Source organism: Zalophus californianus, chromosome 10 (genome assembly GCF_009762305.2).
Source record: "Zalophus californianus isolate mZalCal1 chromosome 10, mZalCal1.pri.v2, whole genome shotgun sequence".
Lineage (NCBI taxonomy): Eukaryota > Metazoa > Chordata > Mammalia > Carnivora > Otariidae > Zalophus > Zalophus californianus.
This window is the reverse complement of record NC_045604.1, coordinates 56696971-56717326: the sequence shown is the minus strand read 5'-3', so window position 1 is coordinate 56717326 and position 20356 is coordinate 56696971. Positions and strand designations below refer to the sequence as shown.

Here is a 20356-nt window from a genome sequence, read left to right as displayed (position 1 = left end):
AATAAACCCCAAATAGAGAAAAATGAATATCATGTTTTCAAACAGAAGTCAGAAACCTTGAGGATGTCATTTTAAGTTATACATTCTAGAAAGTAATAAACTAAGAGTAATTGATTTTCCTGGGTACCTTTTTTATGGAGATCACATCAAAGACTAACTTGGAAAAAAAAATGGTGAGTTAATAGGTTTGCATGGTGTGTGTGGATGGTAATTCTGAAATCATTTGCAGAAGTCCATTTATATACTACAAGAAGTACTTCCAAAGCTTGGGAATGAGCAAGGTTGGTCGACCAAAATCCCTATTGATAGCACACAAACTGTTTAATTTTGCTTTGGTTATCATCTTACCTGAGTTATAGAAAAGGTCAGGTCTTTCAAGAATATCCCCTTCATGGATGTATGGCTCAATTCGATCATCACCATACAAGTACTGCTCACTCTCATCCATCTGACGGCTCTCTACCATCTCTAGCCACTGAGAGTTATGCCAGCGAAACTTTTCACTCTGAATTTTCTTAGCCCATTCTTCATCATATTCCTATTGAAAACAAATAGTCAAGTATTATTATGTAAGCTTATAAAGGAACTATCTCGCCGTCAGATAATAGTACTAATTTGGAGGTTCTTTGTTTGGGTCAAAGGGAACATTAGAAATACCTGTTCAGAATTTAGGTAAGCAATCGGACTTCAACTCTTAAATTTGTGGCTATAATTACTTGCAGCACTAATGATAGGTAGTTAAGCATTAAAATGACATCTTTCATTACATCTTTTTTGAGATAAACACTTTTCAGAAGGAAAGAAAGCTATGTCTCCCAACTACTGAAATGGTTTACCAGGGAAAACAAATTATATTAAATTATTATATTAAATTAAATATTAAATATTAAATTGAATTCTAAACAAATAGAATTTAATTTCACATTAAATTCTAAAGGATAAAATAACATTATCTTGTTCATAATTACTTCTTTAAATGTCTATTTCCTCCTCCAATCATGAACTCCTGAGGAGCAAGATTGTGACCTCTTTACTGCTATATCTCTAATACCTGTTCACAGAGTGAACATATTGGTGAACATTTCTGAAGGACTTTTTGGCAAGTTACTGCTAGCTACAGCTGAACCTATCTAGCTCTCGACTTTTGCCACAGATTGTGACTACTTCTGACTAGTGTATTCACTTTACAATTAATGGACAGTACCACTGATGGCATAGATTAAAAAAAAAACATTTCAAGGTATTTCTTGTCATTCTAACTCTAGGATCCTAGTTTTAAATTCCTCTGTCACATCTATAACATTTTTTAGTTATCTAAAAAGGAGTTGGAAAGGTGCCAGGCAATAGTACTGTCCTCCCATAGTCAAGATGATCATGGTAATTAACAGATGGATCAAATATACGTTTTAGTTAAATACTGAGCAATTTTCATCCAAAGCTGAGGGTCAAAGTAAAAAACTGTCAGCACAGAAGGAATTTCTGGGATGTAAGAATAAGTCTAAAATTTTATAAGACTGTAACTATTATTATCTTGTTAAAATTTTACTTGTTAAATTTTAGAAGTTTCACATTATTGATAAATCTCTTAGCAGTATCAGCTGTCAGACGTGTGTTCTATACTGTACATCTTTGAAACTATAATAGATGCCCCTTTTTGACTGAGGGGTAAGTAGAAAATTTTTTTGGCTATGATACTACTAATGGCAATTTTGCTGCCAAATTATTAAGCTTTCTTTTTTTAATAGTTAAATATTAACATTCCTATTAGTTCTCAATCTATTTCCTGATATAATTATTTAAAATTTAATTGTATAAAAGATAGATTATAAACATTATTGCATTTTACTTTTAAAATAATAAACATTTACTAATCCAGCTGTTATAATTTCAATATTTAAATCACTGAGGTTCTTTTTTGTAAAGATTTATTTATTTTAGAGAAAGAGAGAGAGCGTGCATGCCTGCGAGAGTCGGGGGAGGGGCAGAGGGAGAGAATTTTCAAGCAGACTCCCCCCTCAGCACTTGGAGTCCAAGGCAGGGCTCAACCTCAGGACCCATGAGATCACCAGCTGAGCTGAAACCAAGAGTTGGACATTTAACTGAGCCAGCCTGGTGCCCCAAAGGAGTTTTTTTTTTTTTACTCCAAGTTACATCTACAATTTTAACCTACATTTGAAATTGACAATTTAGATATAAACAATAAATGCTAAAACCAAATCCCATCTTGTTGGTACGCTTACAGTGAAGAGATATGATGATAATTTATACAATCATCCATTTACTGATTACACATAAGTTGTTCTGATAAAATGAGATAATACCTATAAAGCATTTAGAAAACCCATATTGAAAACACTTAATGTTAGCCATTACTGTTAATTAACTGAAGTGACAGCTCTCTGATTTAAGTACTATAATTATTGTCATGTTATAAATGAGAAAACGAGGCCCAGAACACTGTATTAACTTAAGTGCACACAGCTAGTTGTGGCTATGACAGCATTGTAAACCTTGGGCTAGCAATGTGGAAAAGGTAATGAAACACAGGACAAATGAATATTTGTCAGGGTCACTATAGAATGGATTCTTTAGTAATGAGAATATAATAAATGAACTCCAAGGTCACCTTTCAGCTCTAAGGTTCTACAAATGTGTTGAATTGTTGACCAAGCAGTGATTTGAGAGGAAGTAGCTTCTGGTCTGGTAAGTTTATTTTATAACACATGGTATTCTCAGTCATGTTCGGTCTGACCTGGCCGCACATGGGAGGGTATAAGGGAAAGAGGGAATTAAAAAAATAACAGCACAGAGATGTTGTTACAAGTAGTTTCATTGGCTACAGATCTGAATGGTTCACTTTGGGTTTCCAAAACTAGATGTAATACTAAGTGGTGCTAATTATGCAGTATGAGCACTGTGATTAGTTTTAAAATAATTTTGCCCAAATGCTAAATATAATTTTGAACCTCTTTAAAATGTGTGACTTTGCAAGTATACTTTTTGGTTCTCTATGTGGCACAGTGTATGTGTTAGCTGCAAAGTTGGCTACACAAATATATTACCATCACATTAGAAGTGGCTAGATAATTTAAGAAGAATTAATCATATACACTTAGAGAAGAAAAGGATGAACTTATCTGTTAAGATAAAAAAAATAATGCATATACAAAAAGTAAATGGTATTTGGGGCAAGAAATTCTCCATACTAATTGGCTTTTTTCCTTAAAGATAAGTTAGTTACAGGTCATCAATATATGCCTTATAATATGCCTTATAATATCCAGAATATACTTATAATACCAGAAATTCTATTAAATCTACATTAAATACTGGAACTAATTTGATAGGTATTGTTTCTTTTGTGAATACTAGCTTGTTTCACTTAGCAAGAGGTATGAAACAAACTTTTTATTTTGGTAGACAAATTTTAAATCTGATTATCTGAATGAAGAAGTATTCAAGAAAGATGACAAAAAAACATATGACGATTGTTTTATTATCATTTAGGTTCAAGCATATGGATTCCTAGTGTAGGAACAGAAGATAAAACCCAGTCAAGTGCTCAAAACATAGAAAAGATGGGGTTTGCTATTCCACTGAGAGTAAAACTTGCTTCTTACTAATATTTGTGAAATGTTACAGAAATAGGTATAATTTTAAAAGTAAATTGGGGCGCCTGGGTGGCTCAGTCAGTTAAGCATCCGACTCTTCCTTTCAGTTCAGGTCATAGTCCAGGGTTGTGAGATCAAGCCCCTGTGTCTGGCTCATGCTCAGTGCAGAATCTGCTTGGGATTCTCCACCTTCTCTGCTCACACTAGCACACACTCGAGTGCTCTCTCCCTCTTCTAATAAATAAATAAAATCTCAAAAGCATTAAAAAAATCTTTAAATCACATATCCATAAAATGTATTTAGCCTAGTGAGTAATGCTCTGCACAAAGAAAAAAAATCATGCTTATTCTAGGCATTACTATCTTACATGCTTCTCATAAGATTTTACTATTCTAATAATAAAAATACAGTAATGTAGAAATGTGTAACAAAGATGCTATTTTCTTCAATCTTAAGCCTTCTTATCACCCTTCAAGCTTACAGCAATGTTCTTATTAATGAACGTGCACACACAAGGCTTAGATTTTAAAAAGAGACTATCTATCCACAGACTATCTAACCATTTGACAGAAGTCCAAACACACAAGCTAAAAAATCCATGAGCATCCATGGCTAACTTTTGACACTAAAGCTTGATTTGTTAGTGTCTTGGGGAAGCTGATTTTCCAAGGCAGTGAGTTAGCACAGACCTAGCACTAAATGTAATTAGACTACTTTTATGCAATCTGAATTCCTCTAAAGTTTTTACCATTTTTTTTGGATCAGTTTATGACTGAATAAATTCATAGAACCAAGGCATATCTTAACATTACAAGGCCAAAAAGTACAGTAGCAATGATGCAGACTGTTACTGCCCTCCCCTTTTTTAAAGATTTTATTCATTTATTTGACAGAGAGAAAGAGAGAGCGAGAGCAGAAGCACAAGCAGGGGGAGTGGGAGAGGGAGAAGCAGGCTTCCCGTGGAGCAGGGAGCCCGATATGGGGCTCCATCCCAGGACCCTGGGATCATGACCTGAGCTGAAGGCAGATGTTTAATGACTGAGCCACCCAGGCATCCCTGTACTGCCCTTTAAAAAAAAATTATTCTAACTTTTAAGTATTTCTGTACTATAAAACTATAGGCTTAATGTTCTATGACTAACATAATGATTAATGTGTGCATTATTGTTTACAGGATCACAATGAAAACACTATGGCTGCCTGCTTAGCTCTTCAGAAAACAACAGTTTCTCCTTCAGGAAATAGTAGAAAAAAATATGTTATTCTATACCGTAATCATTTAGGATATAGAAAATTATGTTTTGCAGATGATCCAAAGATTACAGATTCCCACTATAGTTAATCCACTACAATGACAAGAGGAGTTTTCATGAGAGGTAATCTTAAGATTTAGTAAATATGTGTGGCTTGTTGTTATAGATCATAGCAAAGAAAATGGCAAAAAAAAAAAAAAGCCTTGACCAACCAGTATTAAGGCCTTCAAGTCTCAAGCAGTTATAACAAGACTTTGTGAAAATATTTATAACAGTAAAACTATTTCATTATTGAAAGCTAAAAACTGTAGAAAAAATACCCATACCATTACCTAGCTAGAATCATAATAAATAAATACTGTATATATCCTATCGATTTTCAATGACTTTCTTAATTCCAATAGTAATTGCTAACTTTAGGAAATATTTTAAAATATGTATTTTTAAGATTTAGAACCTAAATATGAAACATTATTAATATATTGTACTTGTGCCATAAAAATTTCCTCTAGGTTGTGATAATACAGCTTCAGGTATTTGAATGTTTACCAAATATAGCATTTTGGAATGAAGTATGTTATGAGGAACACAATATTGGTTTAAATAATTGACTTCTCCTTTTCCTTTGTAGTAAACATTAGTGAAAATCAAATGAGATAGTACTGTTTCACTATGCAATGCTGGCTTTTGATCTTTATGTTTCTGAAACACTGATTTTTATGTTCCAGGTTTCTTGAATATGAAGTATTTTAGCTTATGGCTGTTGAGAGTCTACTTAGTACTAAACTAACAGGCTGGGACAGTGGTCCCAAGAGTTTTAGATTTTGGGAAAGTTTCAAAAACAAATTTTGGGGACTGATGCTAAATGTAAATCAACTGCCACCTACTATTATTGTCTAGAAAATACTATTTTAAGACCAAAAATGTAAAAAAGACAATCTCAAAATGAAGATCTACTTTCCTAATATCATGTTAACAACCTACCACATGTAACTCTTCCCCAGCCCTGGTCTCTATGTGTGCTCCTCTCCCATGACCTCCTCCCACTTTTTTTTTTGTTCTCCTTTCTCTTCCATTTTAGTGAAAACCAGTAAAAGCTTTATCATGCCTCAACTATCTTCTTTATCTATCCACAATGAGTATAGTTTAGCAGCCATAGCAAAGGCAGTTTCTTTGTGTCTGAGAGTCTGAATTTATAGGTATTAATGATATTATGGTAAGGTATAATTCAAAGAACATTGGATTAGGAGTTAGGAGGCCTGGGTTCTGTGTTTAGCTCTGATATTGATAGAAATAAGCAACCTTCTACAGGTATTTTAATACCTTTTGGTCTCAGATTCTTCATTTCTAAAATGAAACAAATCTAAGATTTACTGAAGTTCTAACATTCTATAAATAAAAATCTATGATTAATACCATTATTTCATAAAGCTGTTGAAATAATTATCCCCCAAAACTGAAGAATACTAGCAGTCTAAGGAGTTTATTTTAAAAAACTAAATAGCAACTCTAAAAGAATATCCAGTGTCAAAAATTTAATAAAGTCAACATATATCAACTAAAATCTGTTCTCTCTAACCCTTCTCCCCCAAATCTCTCCTTCTCTCTTAAACACCCTTTCCCCCATTGTCAGGAAATAGCTGGAATTCAGGGATGTCATAGCTCAACCACAGCCAAGATACGTCATAAAAACTTATCAAGCCATTGTGGAAATACTCCAGTAATATAGTTGTTTTTTCTTCATTTTTGAAATGCTTCTTTTTACAACAAGGATACCCTGATATCCTTGCTTTGAGACTCGAGTTTGTCTTGTATTTAAAGGTACACATGCTTTGTTTTTTATTTTCTTTTCTCAGCTCCTGACATGATCTTAAGCACTCAGTTTCCATAAAAACTAAAGCGTCATGAAAGACTTATGGTTTGATTTTAAATGGAATGTGCCATCCTTTTTGAAGTCCTACATCATTTTGTTTACTACTTAACCACAGAAACATCGTGAAGCCTTAACCAACCTATTATCAGAGCCTGTTCACTATCAGGAGAACTCTTTGTAACTGGCTTCCGTCACACCTTGTATCTGATTAACACACTATAGGATAACATAGAGCTACATAGATCTGCTTTGTGTTCTAACATAACTGATGGAAAACAGATTGTCCTTTCTCCTTTAATGTGACAGCCCCCTAATTGAGAATGTAATATGGTTTATTTAATACACTTCTTCATACTAAATTAAAGCAGATCTAGAGTAATTTAGTTGCTCATTAAGGTTAAGGTAATAGCTGCTAAAAAGATGCTTTTTTATAGCTTAGAAAAACTTATCTGATTATATGTACAGGATAAGTAAATATAGATATACACATAATTGTGTTTACACATACATAACAAAGTTGACTTTTATGCACATACTACCTATTTCTCAACAGTACTATCCCAAGTTTTGTCCTGTAGTCTTGACTATGACATTTTCTAACCAGACCTCAAATATAATTAATTATCTCTTCAACCTCTGCTTAAAGTGCTGAGGAGGCTCATCTGTGCAATATCATTTCAAATATCATGTTCAGTAGGGACACAAAGTTAAAAATAGAACTAAATGAAATTTATTTAAGTAAGAAATCTTGATTTTTATCTTTCGTACTATGCTTGGATTCTTTCGAATCCAACTATTGCCAATTAAAAAAACCAATAAAGCAACATGCATAAAACTAGCAAGGAATACATATACATATGATCACATTCATATCAAATATATATATACATATATATTCTATATTCTAACAAGCTAGAAGAATATCCTAAATTTCTGTCTTTCAGGTTTACACAGTATCAAAATGAACTCCAGAAGAGGGCTAACCAAACTCATCTCTCTAAACACAATTTGAGGGGCGCCTGGGTGGCTCAGTCGTTAAGCGTGTGCCTTCAGCTCAGGTCATGATCCCAGGGTCCTGGGATCGAGCCCCGCATTGAGCTCCCTGCTTGGTGGGAAGCCTGCTTCTCCTTCTCGTACTTCCCCTGCTTGTGTTCCCTCTCTCGCTGTGTCTCTCTCTGTCAAATAAATAAATAAAATCTTAAAAAAAAAACAAAAACAAAAAAACACAATTCGATTGTATAGAATTGAGAAAAATCTAACTTACAAGCCTGAGCAATGAAAATTGGTACCAAGACTATCAAGCAAGAACCAACACCACCTGCTCTGGAAAGAACACCTCAGTAGTTTTCTGTCAACAACTCACCTAAAAGTCTCTGTTCTCTGCCTGTGCCCAACCTGTAAGCCAGTTAAAACTGACTGCCATCTACCCATTTTACCCAATCCCTACCCATTCTCTGCTTTTGAAAGCCTGTCCCAAAATAATCTGAGTTCTAATGTTAACCTTAATCTAATCCTATGAAAGTTTCTCTATAACTTCCCTTTCTAAGATGTTATAAGACATCTTTTTAAAGTGCTTTCCCTTGCTGGTAAGATTAATAAACTTCTGTAGGACACAGGCTTGTCTGGTAATTTTTGTGGGGACCATACCAACTGATGTCTTAGAGGTTATAGTAAACCTACATTGGTTTATCTCATTCCAAAACATCAGTCGATTAAATATAATTTTGACTATCCAGGAATAAAGATAGCGCCTTGCTTTCCAAGTTTAAAATACTAAAACTAGGTATTAATTCCAGGTTATTAAAATATACACAATCTGCCCATGATCATAATTAGATTTACTAAAAAAAAAAAAAGGGCCGCCATTCAAAATCTGTTAGTATCAAATCACATGGCCTGTGCCTAGTTAGAAAGACAACTTTTTTTTGTCTTTTACCAGAAAACCTAGGTATGTCCCTTTCCCCATAAATACCTTAGAGATACAATATGCCATTTGTACGGAACATCTATTGATAGGGCCATAGAGTATTACTGCTCCTGGACGGCAAGCTCAAGTCTAGATGACAGTATCCTGCTATTTTCTAAAGTCTAGAATGTAAACTTTACATTCTAGGGACTTTGTGTTGTTGAGTTTTGTATTCCCTGTGTCTTAGTGTTTTAACACAGTATGTCCTTAATAAAATAAATTAAATGTTTTACAACCCAGTAATGTCAGTGGAGGAATTTGTTTACCAACTGGGGAAGAATTTATGAGGTTATCAAATACTTCATGCAAAGTTGAGGAAATACTGAAGGACAAAAATCTAATTCGGTTTTTAGAAGCTCTCTACGATTAGAGGATTCTGTTCTTCCCTTCAGGATTCCCAAGGCTTGGAGGAGAAGAGACAACAATCACCTGCCACATATCCCCTTGGAAGACTAAGAACCTAGGCTCCTCTCTCCTCCTCTTGCCACTCCTCTCTGCATCTCCTCCAGTCCCTGCCTCCCAGAGCTACATGTAAGGCCTAGTCAGACAGGTGACAACTTGCTGATGAGCCCAGAGAGACCGCATCACCATATAATCCTCTAGGGTACAAAAAGTACTACTACCACACATCTGTTTCAAGTCACCAATTGAGAGCTTGGGCCCAGACACATTAAACAAATCATCACTAATGTAACATTTCCATAATTTGGGGGACAAGTTCTTTACTGCAGAAGGCATATTTCCCTAAGGCTTGCAAAGTATCTAAATGTTTCTTATTATTCCACGCTGTCTTGAATAAAAAAGAAGTTTGCTTTCTTAAATTGTCTTAAGCTACAAATATTCTCATTAGCTCTTTTTTTTAAAAATTTTTTTATTATTATAGTACATAGTCATGCTGAGAATACTAGATATAAGTCTATATAAGAGGTAAAAAGAATCTTAAGAGATCATCCACTCCCATTCTAGGCAGGTTTCTAACTATTGCAGAAAGTTGGATATTTAGTTATTACTAATGTTAACTGGACAGAGGCTTTACATTCTCCCTTGACAGCTTATTTCTAGTGCTTCATCATCTTTGCTGTGTCTAATCAAAGTTTCTCCTGTTTCGAATTAAGTCAATTTCCTCTTGTTTTACTCTTGAAAAAGATTCAGGACAAGCAAATAGCAGCCTGAGTCATGATCAGTAATAAAGTCTGAGCTCAAAGAACCAGACTGGCAGCTATGTCATGTCCCAAGTGAACCTGAGAAGCTGTCATTTTACTAATGCATTAAAAAGGCCCACTCCTCAAATTTCTCCCAAATAAGGAGGCCTAGCAATGTAGGAGTATAACTCTGGTCTAAGGTTAGTGGATAAATTGAGTCCAAATTAAAATAAGTCACCACAGATTCAGAACATGAGTAATTTAACAGATGAGGCACTTCTACACTAGAAAAGGCAGATTCCTGTTTACCACACTGTCCTAATCAAGGTCTTTCAGTTAATTACCCTATTTAGAACTGCTCTGACATGGAGTTTTAAAATGCCAAATTTAGCCATTTTGCAGAATAATTTTAAAGTAAACTGTAAATAGTAATATGTCTGGCCAAAATAATACTCCAAATAACTTTCCATAGTTAATCCAAACAGTGAAGAGAGTATCTTCTAATACCATTTAAAAAATTTAAATGATCAGAAAATAATGTAGATAATTAATTGTACCAAGGAAAGAAAATGTTGGTCCAGATATGTAATCAACATATAAACTTCCCAACAAGGTCTGAGTTTTGGTCTAGTTTGAACAAAACAGAGAGTGACCATCATGTGGTAGATGCTTCATATTTTCTCTAACCCTAACTAACAATAACTCTCTAATCCTCAGAAACATCATTGTATACTGAATCTTCAAAAAGTTATAAATTGTCTGAGATTATTCAGCAGGTGAGAGAACTAGAATCAGTTGTATTCTAGAGCAATACTCTGTTAGACCAATTTGCCATGTTATAGAAGCCAAAAGTTGAATATAAGATCAAAAACCCTACCCAACAGAGAACTGGAGAAAAAGTTTTGGGAAGAAGCTGCTCCCAATGGTGCAATTCCTTACTATCAAACTAAAACCGAACCAGGCCTTGACACTCATAAGTGTATAACAGCAGAAAGGTAAAGAAACATTCTTCCAGCAGAATGTGGGATGTTTCTAGCACTTCTATCAGCTGTAGACCACTTCTTTCCATGTAAGAAGCTTATCTATGAATATGACTCAGTTGGGTAGCACAGCAGGACTTTTAAAATCACATAATTCAAACATGAATATCTTTAAATATTGAATTTAATAAGTTTATTATTTCTAAATATCTTGTCAGACTAAAGTTTTCCAATGCGTGAAATGAAACAATCCAAAATTACTTGGCATCATATCAAGTACTTACTTTGTTAAGTCTCATGTGGAGAGTCATAGAGAGACTAGGTGAACCTTCAGATTCCTTGTTCAAATTTTTTTAATACTAAGTCAAGTGATCAGATGGCAGCTTAGGGAGCCATATGTCACCAGTTTCATTTTGCTGATTATTCTTCTTTGAAGATCTTATCAACAAGGTTCTTTGTAAAAAATAATTACCTAAATAATTTTCTTTGTTTACATTTTAACTCTGATCAGGATTTATAAATTCCTTTAAGGATGGTAAGATCAACAAAGTAAAATGAAGATTAAAAATGCTCATTGGATTTAGAAAAATGAAGGCCAGGGTCACTTTAGTGAGAACCATATCAGTGCAATAAGGGAGGCAGAAGCCAGAATTGGTATAGGTTGAAAGGAGGATGAGGGGAAATGAAGTGAAGGAAGTAATATGTAGACAAGTTTTTCCCAAAACACTGGTTCTACAGAGAGAGAGAGAGAGAGAGAGAGAGAGAGAGCACGTGCTAGGATGGCCATCTAGAAAAAATAGGTAGACACAGGGTGGGGAAAATTCCTGTTTAAGATGAGAGACTTGAGCTCAGAGTTTAAAAATAATTGGGAGTAAAATTTTTTTATCTTATTTTATTCTAAATATTTTTATAATAAGACTGAGCTGACAATTTGGAACTATCACTAATTTATGTTCTAAACCAAACATGCCTAATATGTAAATCTAAACATTATTGCCTTCCATCTACCTTTTCTCAAACAAGAAGGTAATTTTAAAAGTATGCTAAAAGCTATCCATAACAAACTGACATCTTTTTTCCTTTCCTCATTGCTTAAGGTAAGATAATCACAAACAGAACTTTAAAAAGTTTTTTATTCTTATACTATATACTTTATATACAACATTGACATTAGTAATCTACTAGAAAATAGTATATGAGGGGCACCTGGCTGGCTCAGTCAGATAAGTGTCCAACTCTTGATTTTAGCTCAGGTTGTGATCTCAGGGTCCTGGGACTGAGCCATGGGTTGGGCTCCATGCTCAGCAGGGAGTCTGCTTGGGATTCTTTCCCCCTCTCCCTTTGCCCCTCCCCTCTAAAATAAATAAATGAATCTTAAAAAAAAAGAAAATAGTATATGAGCCATGAAATTATTCTCTAGGAGTAATAAATATTCTCTATTTATAAGCCCTGTGACCAGGGGCCTACATGTATGAAACATCTTACTGGAGTAAGAATTTAACATGTAAAATTTCCTTATTTTAATTTAGAGATCAAAGCTAAAATGCCAACGTACTCATTTAGTTTTAAATCAGTAATGATGGGGCACCTGGGTGGCTCAGTTGGTTGAGTGTATGACTCTTGATTTTGGCTCAGGTTATGGTCTCAGGGTTGTGAGATCGAGCCCTGCATTGGGCTCCGCACTAGGCGTGGAGCCTGCTTAAGATTCTTGCTCTCTCTCCCACTCTGTTTCTCCCCCACCGCACACATGTGCTCTCTAAGGAAAAAAAAAATGTTTAAACCAGTAATGATATACTCAGTCAAATCCAAAACGCAGATGATATCAAATAAGATCAATTTCTGAAATAAAATGCAGGAAACTGACAAGAAGGTACCTGATAGTGATTGTCTGATTTCCTAATGAAATCTCTAGCAATTTCTAATAAAGTTGTTAACTGATTCTTTAAAATGTTATTCTGATCCTTTAAAAAGCTTAAGTTAAACTTCGAAAACTACTGAATAGGCTATATTCGAGAAGCTTTTTAGGTGAGTCAAAATACACTTGATCTTAGCCAAAAGGCTGAGAAGTGATAAGTGAGTCAAAATAAAAAGTATTAATCCAGTTCAAAGAAGGAAGCAAGCAAGTTTGTGCAGCAGTATATGCCATAAGTGAAAAAACATTTAAAGTAATCTAGTATATGGCATATCCCAGGTGCAAGGCCCAAATCTAGGCAGAAGACTGTGGTGGGCAGCATGAGCATGATTTCTAAAGAAAAGTGTACACAGAGAACATGTTGCTAATCCAGGACTCAGATTACCCTTCTGATTATATTCCTTCAGTTATATGTCCTTTAAAAAGTTCTACAGAGGGTGCCTGGGTGGCTCAGTAGGTTAAGCATCTGCCTTCTGCTCAGGTCATGATCTCAGGGTCCTGGAATTGAGCCATGGGTCAGGCTCCCTGCTCAGTGGGGAGTCTGCTTCTCCCTCTCCCTCTGCTGCTCCCCCTGCTTATGCACTCTTTCTCTCTCAAATAGATAAATAAAATATTAAAAAAATAGAGTTCTACAGTTATGAATAACATTATTTTTGTATGTTTCATCATTCCATTCCAAAGCAACTTACAAACAAGTATATGCATATGACAAAAATCAAATCACTGAAATAATAATTGACTTATTAAAAGAGTTTAATGGCCAAATTGTAAAACTGACTGTGTTGAGCTTTGGTAGGAATTCTCATCAAACCCCTGCTCCTATGCAATAATTTCTCTGCAAAACAGGTGATTCTGAGATGACATGTAGACGAAAGCTAAAACTCTGAATATGTATAAAACCTTAAGGAGCCTAAACTTAAAAATTTGAAAGCAAAGGTCTTAATGTTTAAAGCATGAATTTAATATCACTGTATTTTCAGAGATTTACCAAAATACAAGTTTGCATTTACATGAAATGCAAAGTTCTAAACAGGTGTACAAAGTCTTCTTTTCTCCCAAATGAAGACTATTATTACACTTTGCATAATAAGAAAAATTACTTACCGCTATAATATCCAATGTATTATCACAGACCTTTCGGATTTCATTATTTTTATCATGCATCAGATCTATGAGATATGCTGGAGCCTCTGAATAAAAGTGGTTAAAGATACAAACTGCATTTGAGATTGAGGCTATTCAAGCATATAAGAAAATCCCACATTTCTCTAAATTCAAATGCTGCCATGAAATCTAACTTCAAATTTTAAAATAGAATCATTAATAAAAGATGACCAGAAACATTTAATATTTCATTTGTTTAAAAGACAAGGATAACAGAAATAAAAAAGAAAAAAAAACACTAAATAAAAATAGATAAAGGAAAATAAAGCCAGTAAATCTCAGAAAGTACAAGGTCCTATTTTTGAAAACATGAAAATCATGAAAATAACTGAAGAAGGAGCGGTAGAGTTGTATCGCTATAAAACTTTAGGTGCTGGCCCACCTAAAGGTTCAGGAAAATTAATTTCACACAAAATTTTAACAGAAAAGAATCACAGTCATATTTTGTATATGGTTATTATGAGAAAAATAAGACATTTTCACATAAAAATGGAAGCTATAACCTAATATTTCAAAAAGAAATAAAAGAATTTAAGAAAACAATAGAATATATGTAAAAGAACAATATAAATCAAAATTAGAAAACTCAAAGAAATAAAGTAATTCAGAAAAGAACTAAAAATAAAAGTGAAAATCATTTCAGATATATAAGAACTAAATTTATAGTAATATATGAGTAAACAAAAACAACAGATAAAACTCCAAGAGAAATAGAAGGTAAAAAGAAAGAAAATTTGTAAAATTTAAAAATAAATAGAGAAAATATTAGAAGATGACAAATATTGAAGAGAGGCAAAGAAGATCCAACATAATAGAAATTCCAAAGGAGACAACAAAAGCAATTAAACAGAACAAATAACTAAAAACTATAATTCAAGAGAACTTTCCTAAAATTGTAGGGGGGGGGAAGGACTACATACTGAAAGATCACATTTGATACTTGGAAAAATCAAGCAAGGATGATGAATACCAAGTCAAATTCTAATAAAGCTACTTCGCTTTAAAAAAAACAAACATTCTTCTGGTCTTACTGGCAAAAAATCAAAGTCATTTATAAAGGAAAGAAAAGTAAACTGTCATCAGACTTTATGACAGATACCAATAATTAGCAGACTACAGACTTCACACTGACATCAATTCAGGAAAGAAGACAATAGAAAAATACCTTTCAATTGCTGAGAAAAATAACTAGCAATCTAAAATTTCATATTCTGCTAAATTATTACTAAAGAAAAGATGCTAGCTATTTTCAGATAGAGATATATTTTATTATCCATAGATATTCACTTAGCAGTATAAGAGAATGTAATTATGAAAGAAAATCAACTCAGAGAAATAGAGAAATGGAATTCAAGAAAAAAAACAGTAAACAAGGGAATAGGTCAACACATTCTAAATCTTAAATAAGCACTGGTTTTTAAAAGGCAATAACTAAAACAATAATTCATTTTCAAATGTTATAAAAATGTTATAAAAATGTTATAAAAATGAGGTGAAATAATTATACTAGATAGTAAATAACATAGACGATGGAAGTGGAAACATTAGACTTAAAAGTAGAAGGATACAGTCCTTTAAAATTGGAGATGATACATGTTGAAATTTGGGTTTAACTCCCAAAAGAAAAGAAATGGAATAAATAACAAATAAGTAGGGGAAAAGGGAAGAATAAAGAAAACTCAAATCAATCAAGAAACCTCAGTGAATCTAAAAAAGGCAGTGAAGAAAAACTTAGGATCTCTAATACAGTCGGTCTTGGTTAAACTTATATTTGAAACAGAAGCCACAGGTTTCCACCAAGAAACTTTAGCACATATGTATAAGCAAATGACATTCTTTGTAGGACCGATTAAAATGCCAAAAAAATTTTTATCAAATTTCACAGCAAGTAGCAAGACAGAGGTTAGCCCACATCTTCTACTTACCAGGGCTACTTAGTATTTTTCTTGGGGTAAAAAAAGGCTATATTTAAAATACAGAATGATATATTCTCAGGGGGACTCTAAAAAGGACCAAGTCAAATTTGGCTCATTTTCCCATTCTGCAGTTTTTGGGGTTGTATGAAAATTAATTGTTACAATAGCATTGGTTCTCAATTTCAGATTCTCAATTCCTATGAATCGTGCTGAGATCTATTTTAAATATTTCAAACTTCTTATTACTTAATATAAGTCTACACCAGCCATCTCAAACATCAGGATTCTTTCATTCTGTTTAAAATGAAATAATGTTGGGACGCCTGGGTGGCTCAGTCGGTTAAGCATCTGCCTTCGGCTCAGGTCATGATCCCAGGGTCCTGGGATCGAGTCCCACATCGGGCTCCTTGCTCAGCAAGGGGCCTGCTTCTCCCTCTGCCTGCCTCTGTCTTTCTGATAAATAAAATCTTAAAAAAAATATTTTAAAATGAAATAGTGTTGATCAAATTCTCTAAATTTAAAAAATGGGAAAAAGAAATAGTTTATTGCTTAATAAATCTTTATTTAAAAATTTAAGTATATCAGTCATAGCAAAAATCACAAAATGCTTAAAATTATGGTGAAATATTTTAATAATAATTTCCAATTATGTGACAAAAGACAACAAGACATATTTAAATGTCATTGACATCAACAAAAATCCTGGTTTTTGAACACCAAAACATTGGGCAAAAGCACTCTAGCAATCTTTACAATCTTAAGGCATGGATGAAAGCCTCAGATCTAAGTAGTATTCTTGGTGCTTTTGTAAAAATTTTAAATCAGCAGATTTTTTATGCCCCATTCCCTCCATTATCAACATATTATATTCTTCAGAATAACTATTTAAAAGTACTCACTTCAGCTCCAATGGCTTAACAAAAATCGAACTTGGGAGAAAATAAAGTTACACTGAGAAGGAAAATCAAATGGAAGTTGTCTTAATATTGTGACCTTTGATAATAAGGTACTGAGAGTACATTTTAAACAGACCAGGGTTGAAATGCTTATTCACTTATGCATACTTATTCACTATGTACTAGCACACAATATGTACTATAAATACTTCATTCTTCTTTAATCCTCAGAAAAAACCCAGTGTGATGACATGTATGTAAACAAAGGTTCTCTTTCAAAGAAGTTACCTAGGAAAGCTATGCTTTCTCTTTAATGTTTACTAACATGTGTTTCATGTTCAGAGATGCTCAACCCAGAAAAGCATATTAAAGTTTTCAAGAAGACCCTGTAGCAGGAAGGCCTGTTTAATTCAGTGTATTCCCAACACACTTATCAAAGAACCTTTTTTCATTAAGCAACTATTAATAAAAAAAAAGTTCCATGGAACACCATTGGGGAAAGTGAATTTATTCCAATGATGTTAACACTGCTGAAAAGAGTGTATTGGAATTTATTTTCCTGAGGAAGTCAGTTTATAAGCCACATTTTAAAAATATTAGTTTGTGATAAAAGATCATCTCTCTAATGTAGCTGTTAAGGCAAAACAGTATTTGCATATTGATAGCCCATATCAAAATAAATATTTCTCAGTTAGACTTGTTATTCTTCAGACTTGACTTGGGAGACTTTATATGGCTCCAGAAATTAATCATATCCTCAAAAGCAAGGCAATTTCCTCCAAAGATGATACTTAAAGCATGTGTCATTGGCTTTGAATATAACACTGAAGGAGTTGTAAAATGTTTTGAGCAAGGACCCAGATCATTAAAAAAAAAAAAAAAGTCTCCCAAAGTATTAATTTTAAAAGGGTATTAACCTTTAGACACATGTGTTCATTGACCAAACAAGTACTAACCACATGGCAGGTACTATGTTAACTTTTGAGGATAGACAAAGATGAGGAAGACAAAGCTGGTCCTTAAGCTTGAAGAGCTCAAAATCTTTTGGTAAAAATAGGCATACAAATTCACAATTTAAAGGTCTTTCTGGGAAGGAGGGAGGCTTAACTGCATTAGAAAGACTTAACTGGGAAGATGGGTTATAAATCTGCCTTTGATGAGCTGAGATTATTAGGTTAAGAAAGAGACAAATGCATTTGAGGCTGCTAAGGCACACGAAGAGGCTACAGATGGGTCCTGTCTGATATGATGAAAAATTTTGGTGTGTTAAGAGAAAACTGTGTATTGTAGAGTTAAAGGGGGGAACTTTGGAAAAATAGATTAAGGTCAAGTTAAATTTAGATTTTTCACATGGGTAATGAAGAACTTTACCAGTGGAGTTCAAAAGTAGATTTTTTTTTTGTACACAAACAAGCAGATCATCACGATAAAACACACACACACACACATTCATCTAAGATACCACTTCCACTGCCAGCATTTCATGACATCCCCAGATCTGGTTATATATCCTCTCCTGTCCCAGTGCCCATACCTTCATGACATTAATACACTGAATTATAATTTTGTATTTCTTATTTACTTGTCTATTTCTCCAATTAGACTATAAACTCCTTGAGTATAGGGACTGACTTTTTTATATATCTAGCACTTAACAGTATCTGTTAGATGATTAGAACTTGGCAGATGTTTGCATTATGAATGATTATGTGTAGTAAAAGAGACTGCATACACAAAACGTTCAGCTATGAGACCGGGTGGATGGTACTTTTATTATCCACTATGAATATAGAAGGTAGACTGTTTTTCAGGAGAGGATATTGGTCTTATCGAGTATCCTTTTGAACATAATAATGATAAACTATCACTTACTGTCTCTGTTGGAAACAACTATAGGCACTTTAAGTCCATCAGTACTTAACAACAATCATATAGGGCAGGAGGTCTTCTTTTCATTTTAATATTATAGCCATTTTATAGATGAAAGATTTTATGCTCAAGGGAGGTTTGGTAACTTATCCAAGGTCCTGCAGCTTTTAAGTGGCAAAAGGTAACTTAAAATTCAGACTATTTGATTATAATGCTCTTTAGATAGGTGGAAGACATCCAGATGACAGTTAGCAACAAATGCCTAGGACTCAAGAAAGACATTTTGAAGATATTAAAAACTTAGTAGATAGTTGGTACCTGATGTCATGGGAACAGATGTATTTCCCATGTAGAGTGAATATGATAAGATTGAAAGAGTACTAAGGAAAGTCCTAGGAACATCTGATATTTAAGTTAATAGAGAAGGAAGTTCTGATATGTTAAGTTCTTGGGAATCACACCCTGACAAGTTAATAGAATTGTTTGCAAGATTCTACCTATATACTGATTTGCGGTCAACAGCTTCCATGAAAAATATCTTGCCTTCTAAAATTATTTTGAAGCTTGATATTTTTACATTATTTGAACATATGCTAGAAAAAATACCTAAAGATGCATTTTTTTCTGAGTATGTGAAATGTCATCATCTATTGAAAACATTAAAAGGATACGTGTTTCCTTGATTATGACATCTCTCGTGGCTTGGTGGAAAACCATCTGGTAGAAGACATAAATTATCTGACATACAAATTCATCATCTTCTTGTTGAGCTGAAAGGAAGCAGAACACTTCAAATGAAAGAATACTATAGTTATATATAAAACTGAAAAACATTGACTGGAATAGTGGAGAATGAGAAAACTAAAAGTGACAGGAGACAGGTAAAGGACAACCAGTTTACATTATTTATAATACATGGGTGGCATATGCAATTTATATCTTTATTTAGGTATTTTTTCTAAATTTCATGATGATGATCAGTGAGGAAATTTATAACATATTTTCAGAAGCTTTAGTAATTTTGGTTACAGTTCAACTAAATAGGTTAAATACTTTGAAAAACAAAGATAAAAAATAAGATTTTGAAAAAGAGAAATTATATCAGCTCTGTGTTTAAACCAGACTAATTGAGACTGTCTTAAAAGATCAGGTTGTACTTCGGAAGAACGGAAGGACAGTGCTTCTCTGTAATTCTCACTATATTTTGCCAACAGGTATAAAGAAATTATTAAATTAACTTCTATGTCCCTAATGTGAAATGGCAACACTAGTTTACTAACACTTGTTTGTTTTTGGTTTGGTCCATCATAAGAATTTCTAAAGCAATTCTAATTTGTGAAATAAATCTGGTTCTGTCTGTATAATATTGACTTTACATGAGAAAAACAGTTCTTAATAACAAAATTAAATTTTACTTATCGTCATGAAATAATTATTACAGTTTTAATCAAATTGATTATAATAGTAAAAATGTTATATAATCACAAGTAATTAATAAATGTTTAATATCATACAGAGAATAGTTTAACAGAATAGCTTATGTCCACTGATTAACATGCAATGGCAAAAGCAACACTTACAGATATCTAATTTTTAGGTACTGGTTATGAAATTTGATTTATTAATAGTTTTTTTGTCAACTCTTGACAACAGTTCAATGATATCTGTCAGACAAAGATTTACGGGTCAACAGAGCATCTAACTAGTGGTGTAGAATAAATTGTGGGTCCCTTAAAGTCCAAAGGATTTCCTTTACCTTCTTGCCAAGGTACC

The 20356-nt window shown here is 33.5% G+C and overlaps 1 protein-coding gene across 3 annotated transcripts in view; it reads right to left on the bottom strand.

Moving 5' to 3' along the window:
• Positions 1-20356, bottom strand: part of KIFAP3 (kinesin associated protein 3) — a 205754-nt gene that overhangs the window by 35021 nt on the left and 150377 nt on the right. For all 3 annotated transcript variants that reach the window (XM_027612528.1, XM_027612529.1, XM_027612530.1), the window contains exons 16-18: positions 19255-19353; positions 13843-13928; positions 349-538 (exon numbers count right to left, since the gene is read on the bottom strand). In XM_027612528.1, coding sequence (XP_027468329.1) covers positions 349-538; positions 13843-13928; positions 19255-19353 — 375 coding nt within the window. The remainder of the gene's footprint in view (positions 1-348; positions 539-13842; positions 13929-19254; positions 19354-20356) is intronic.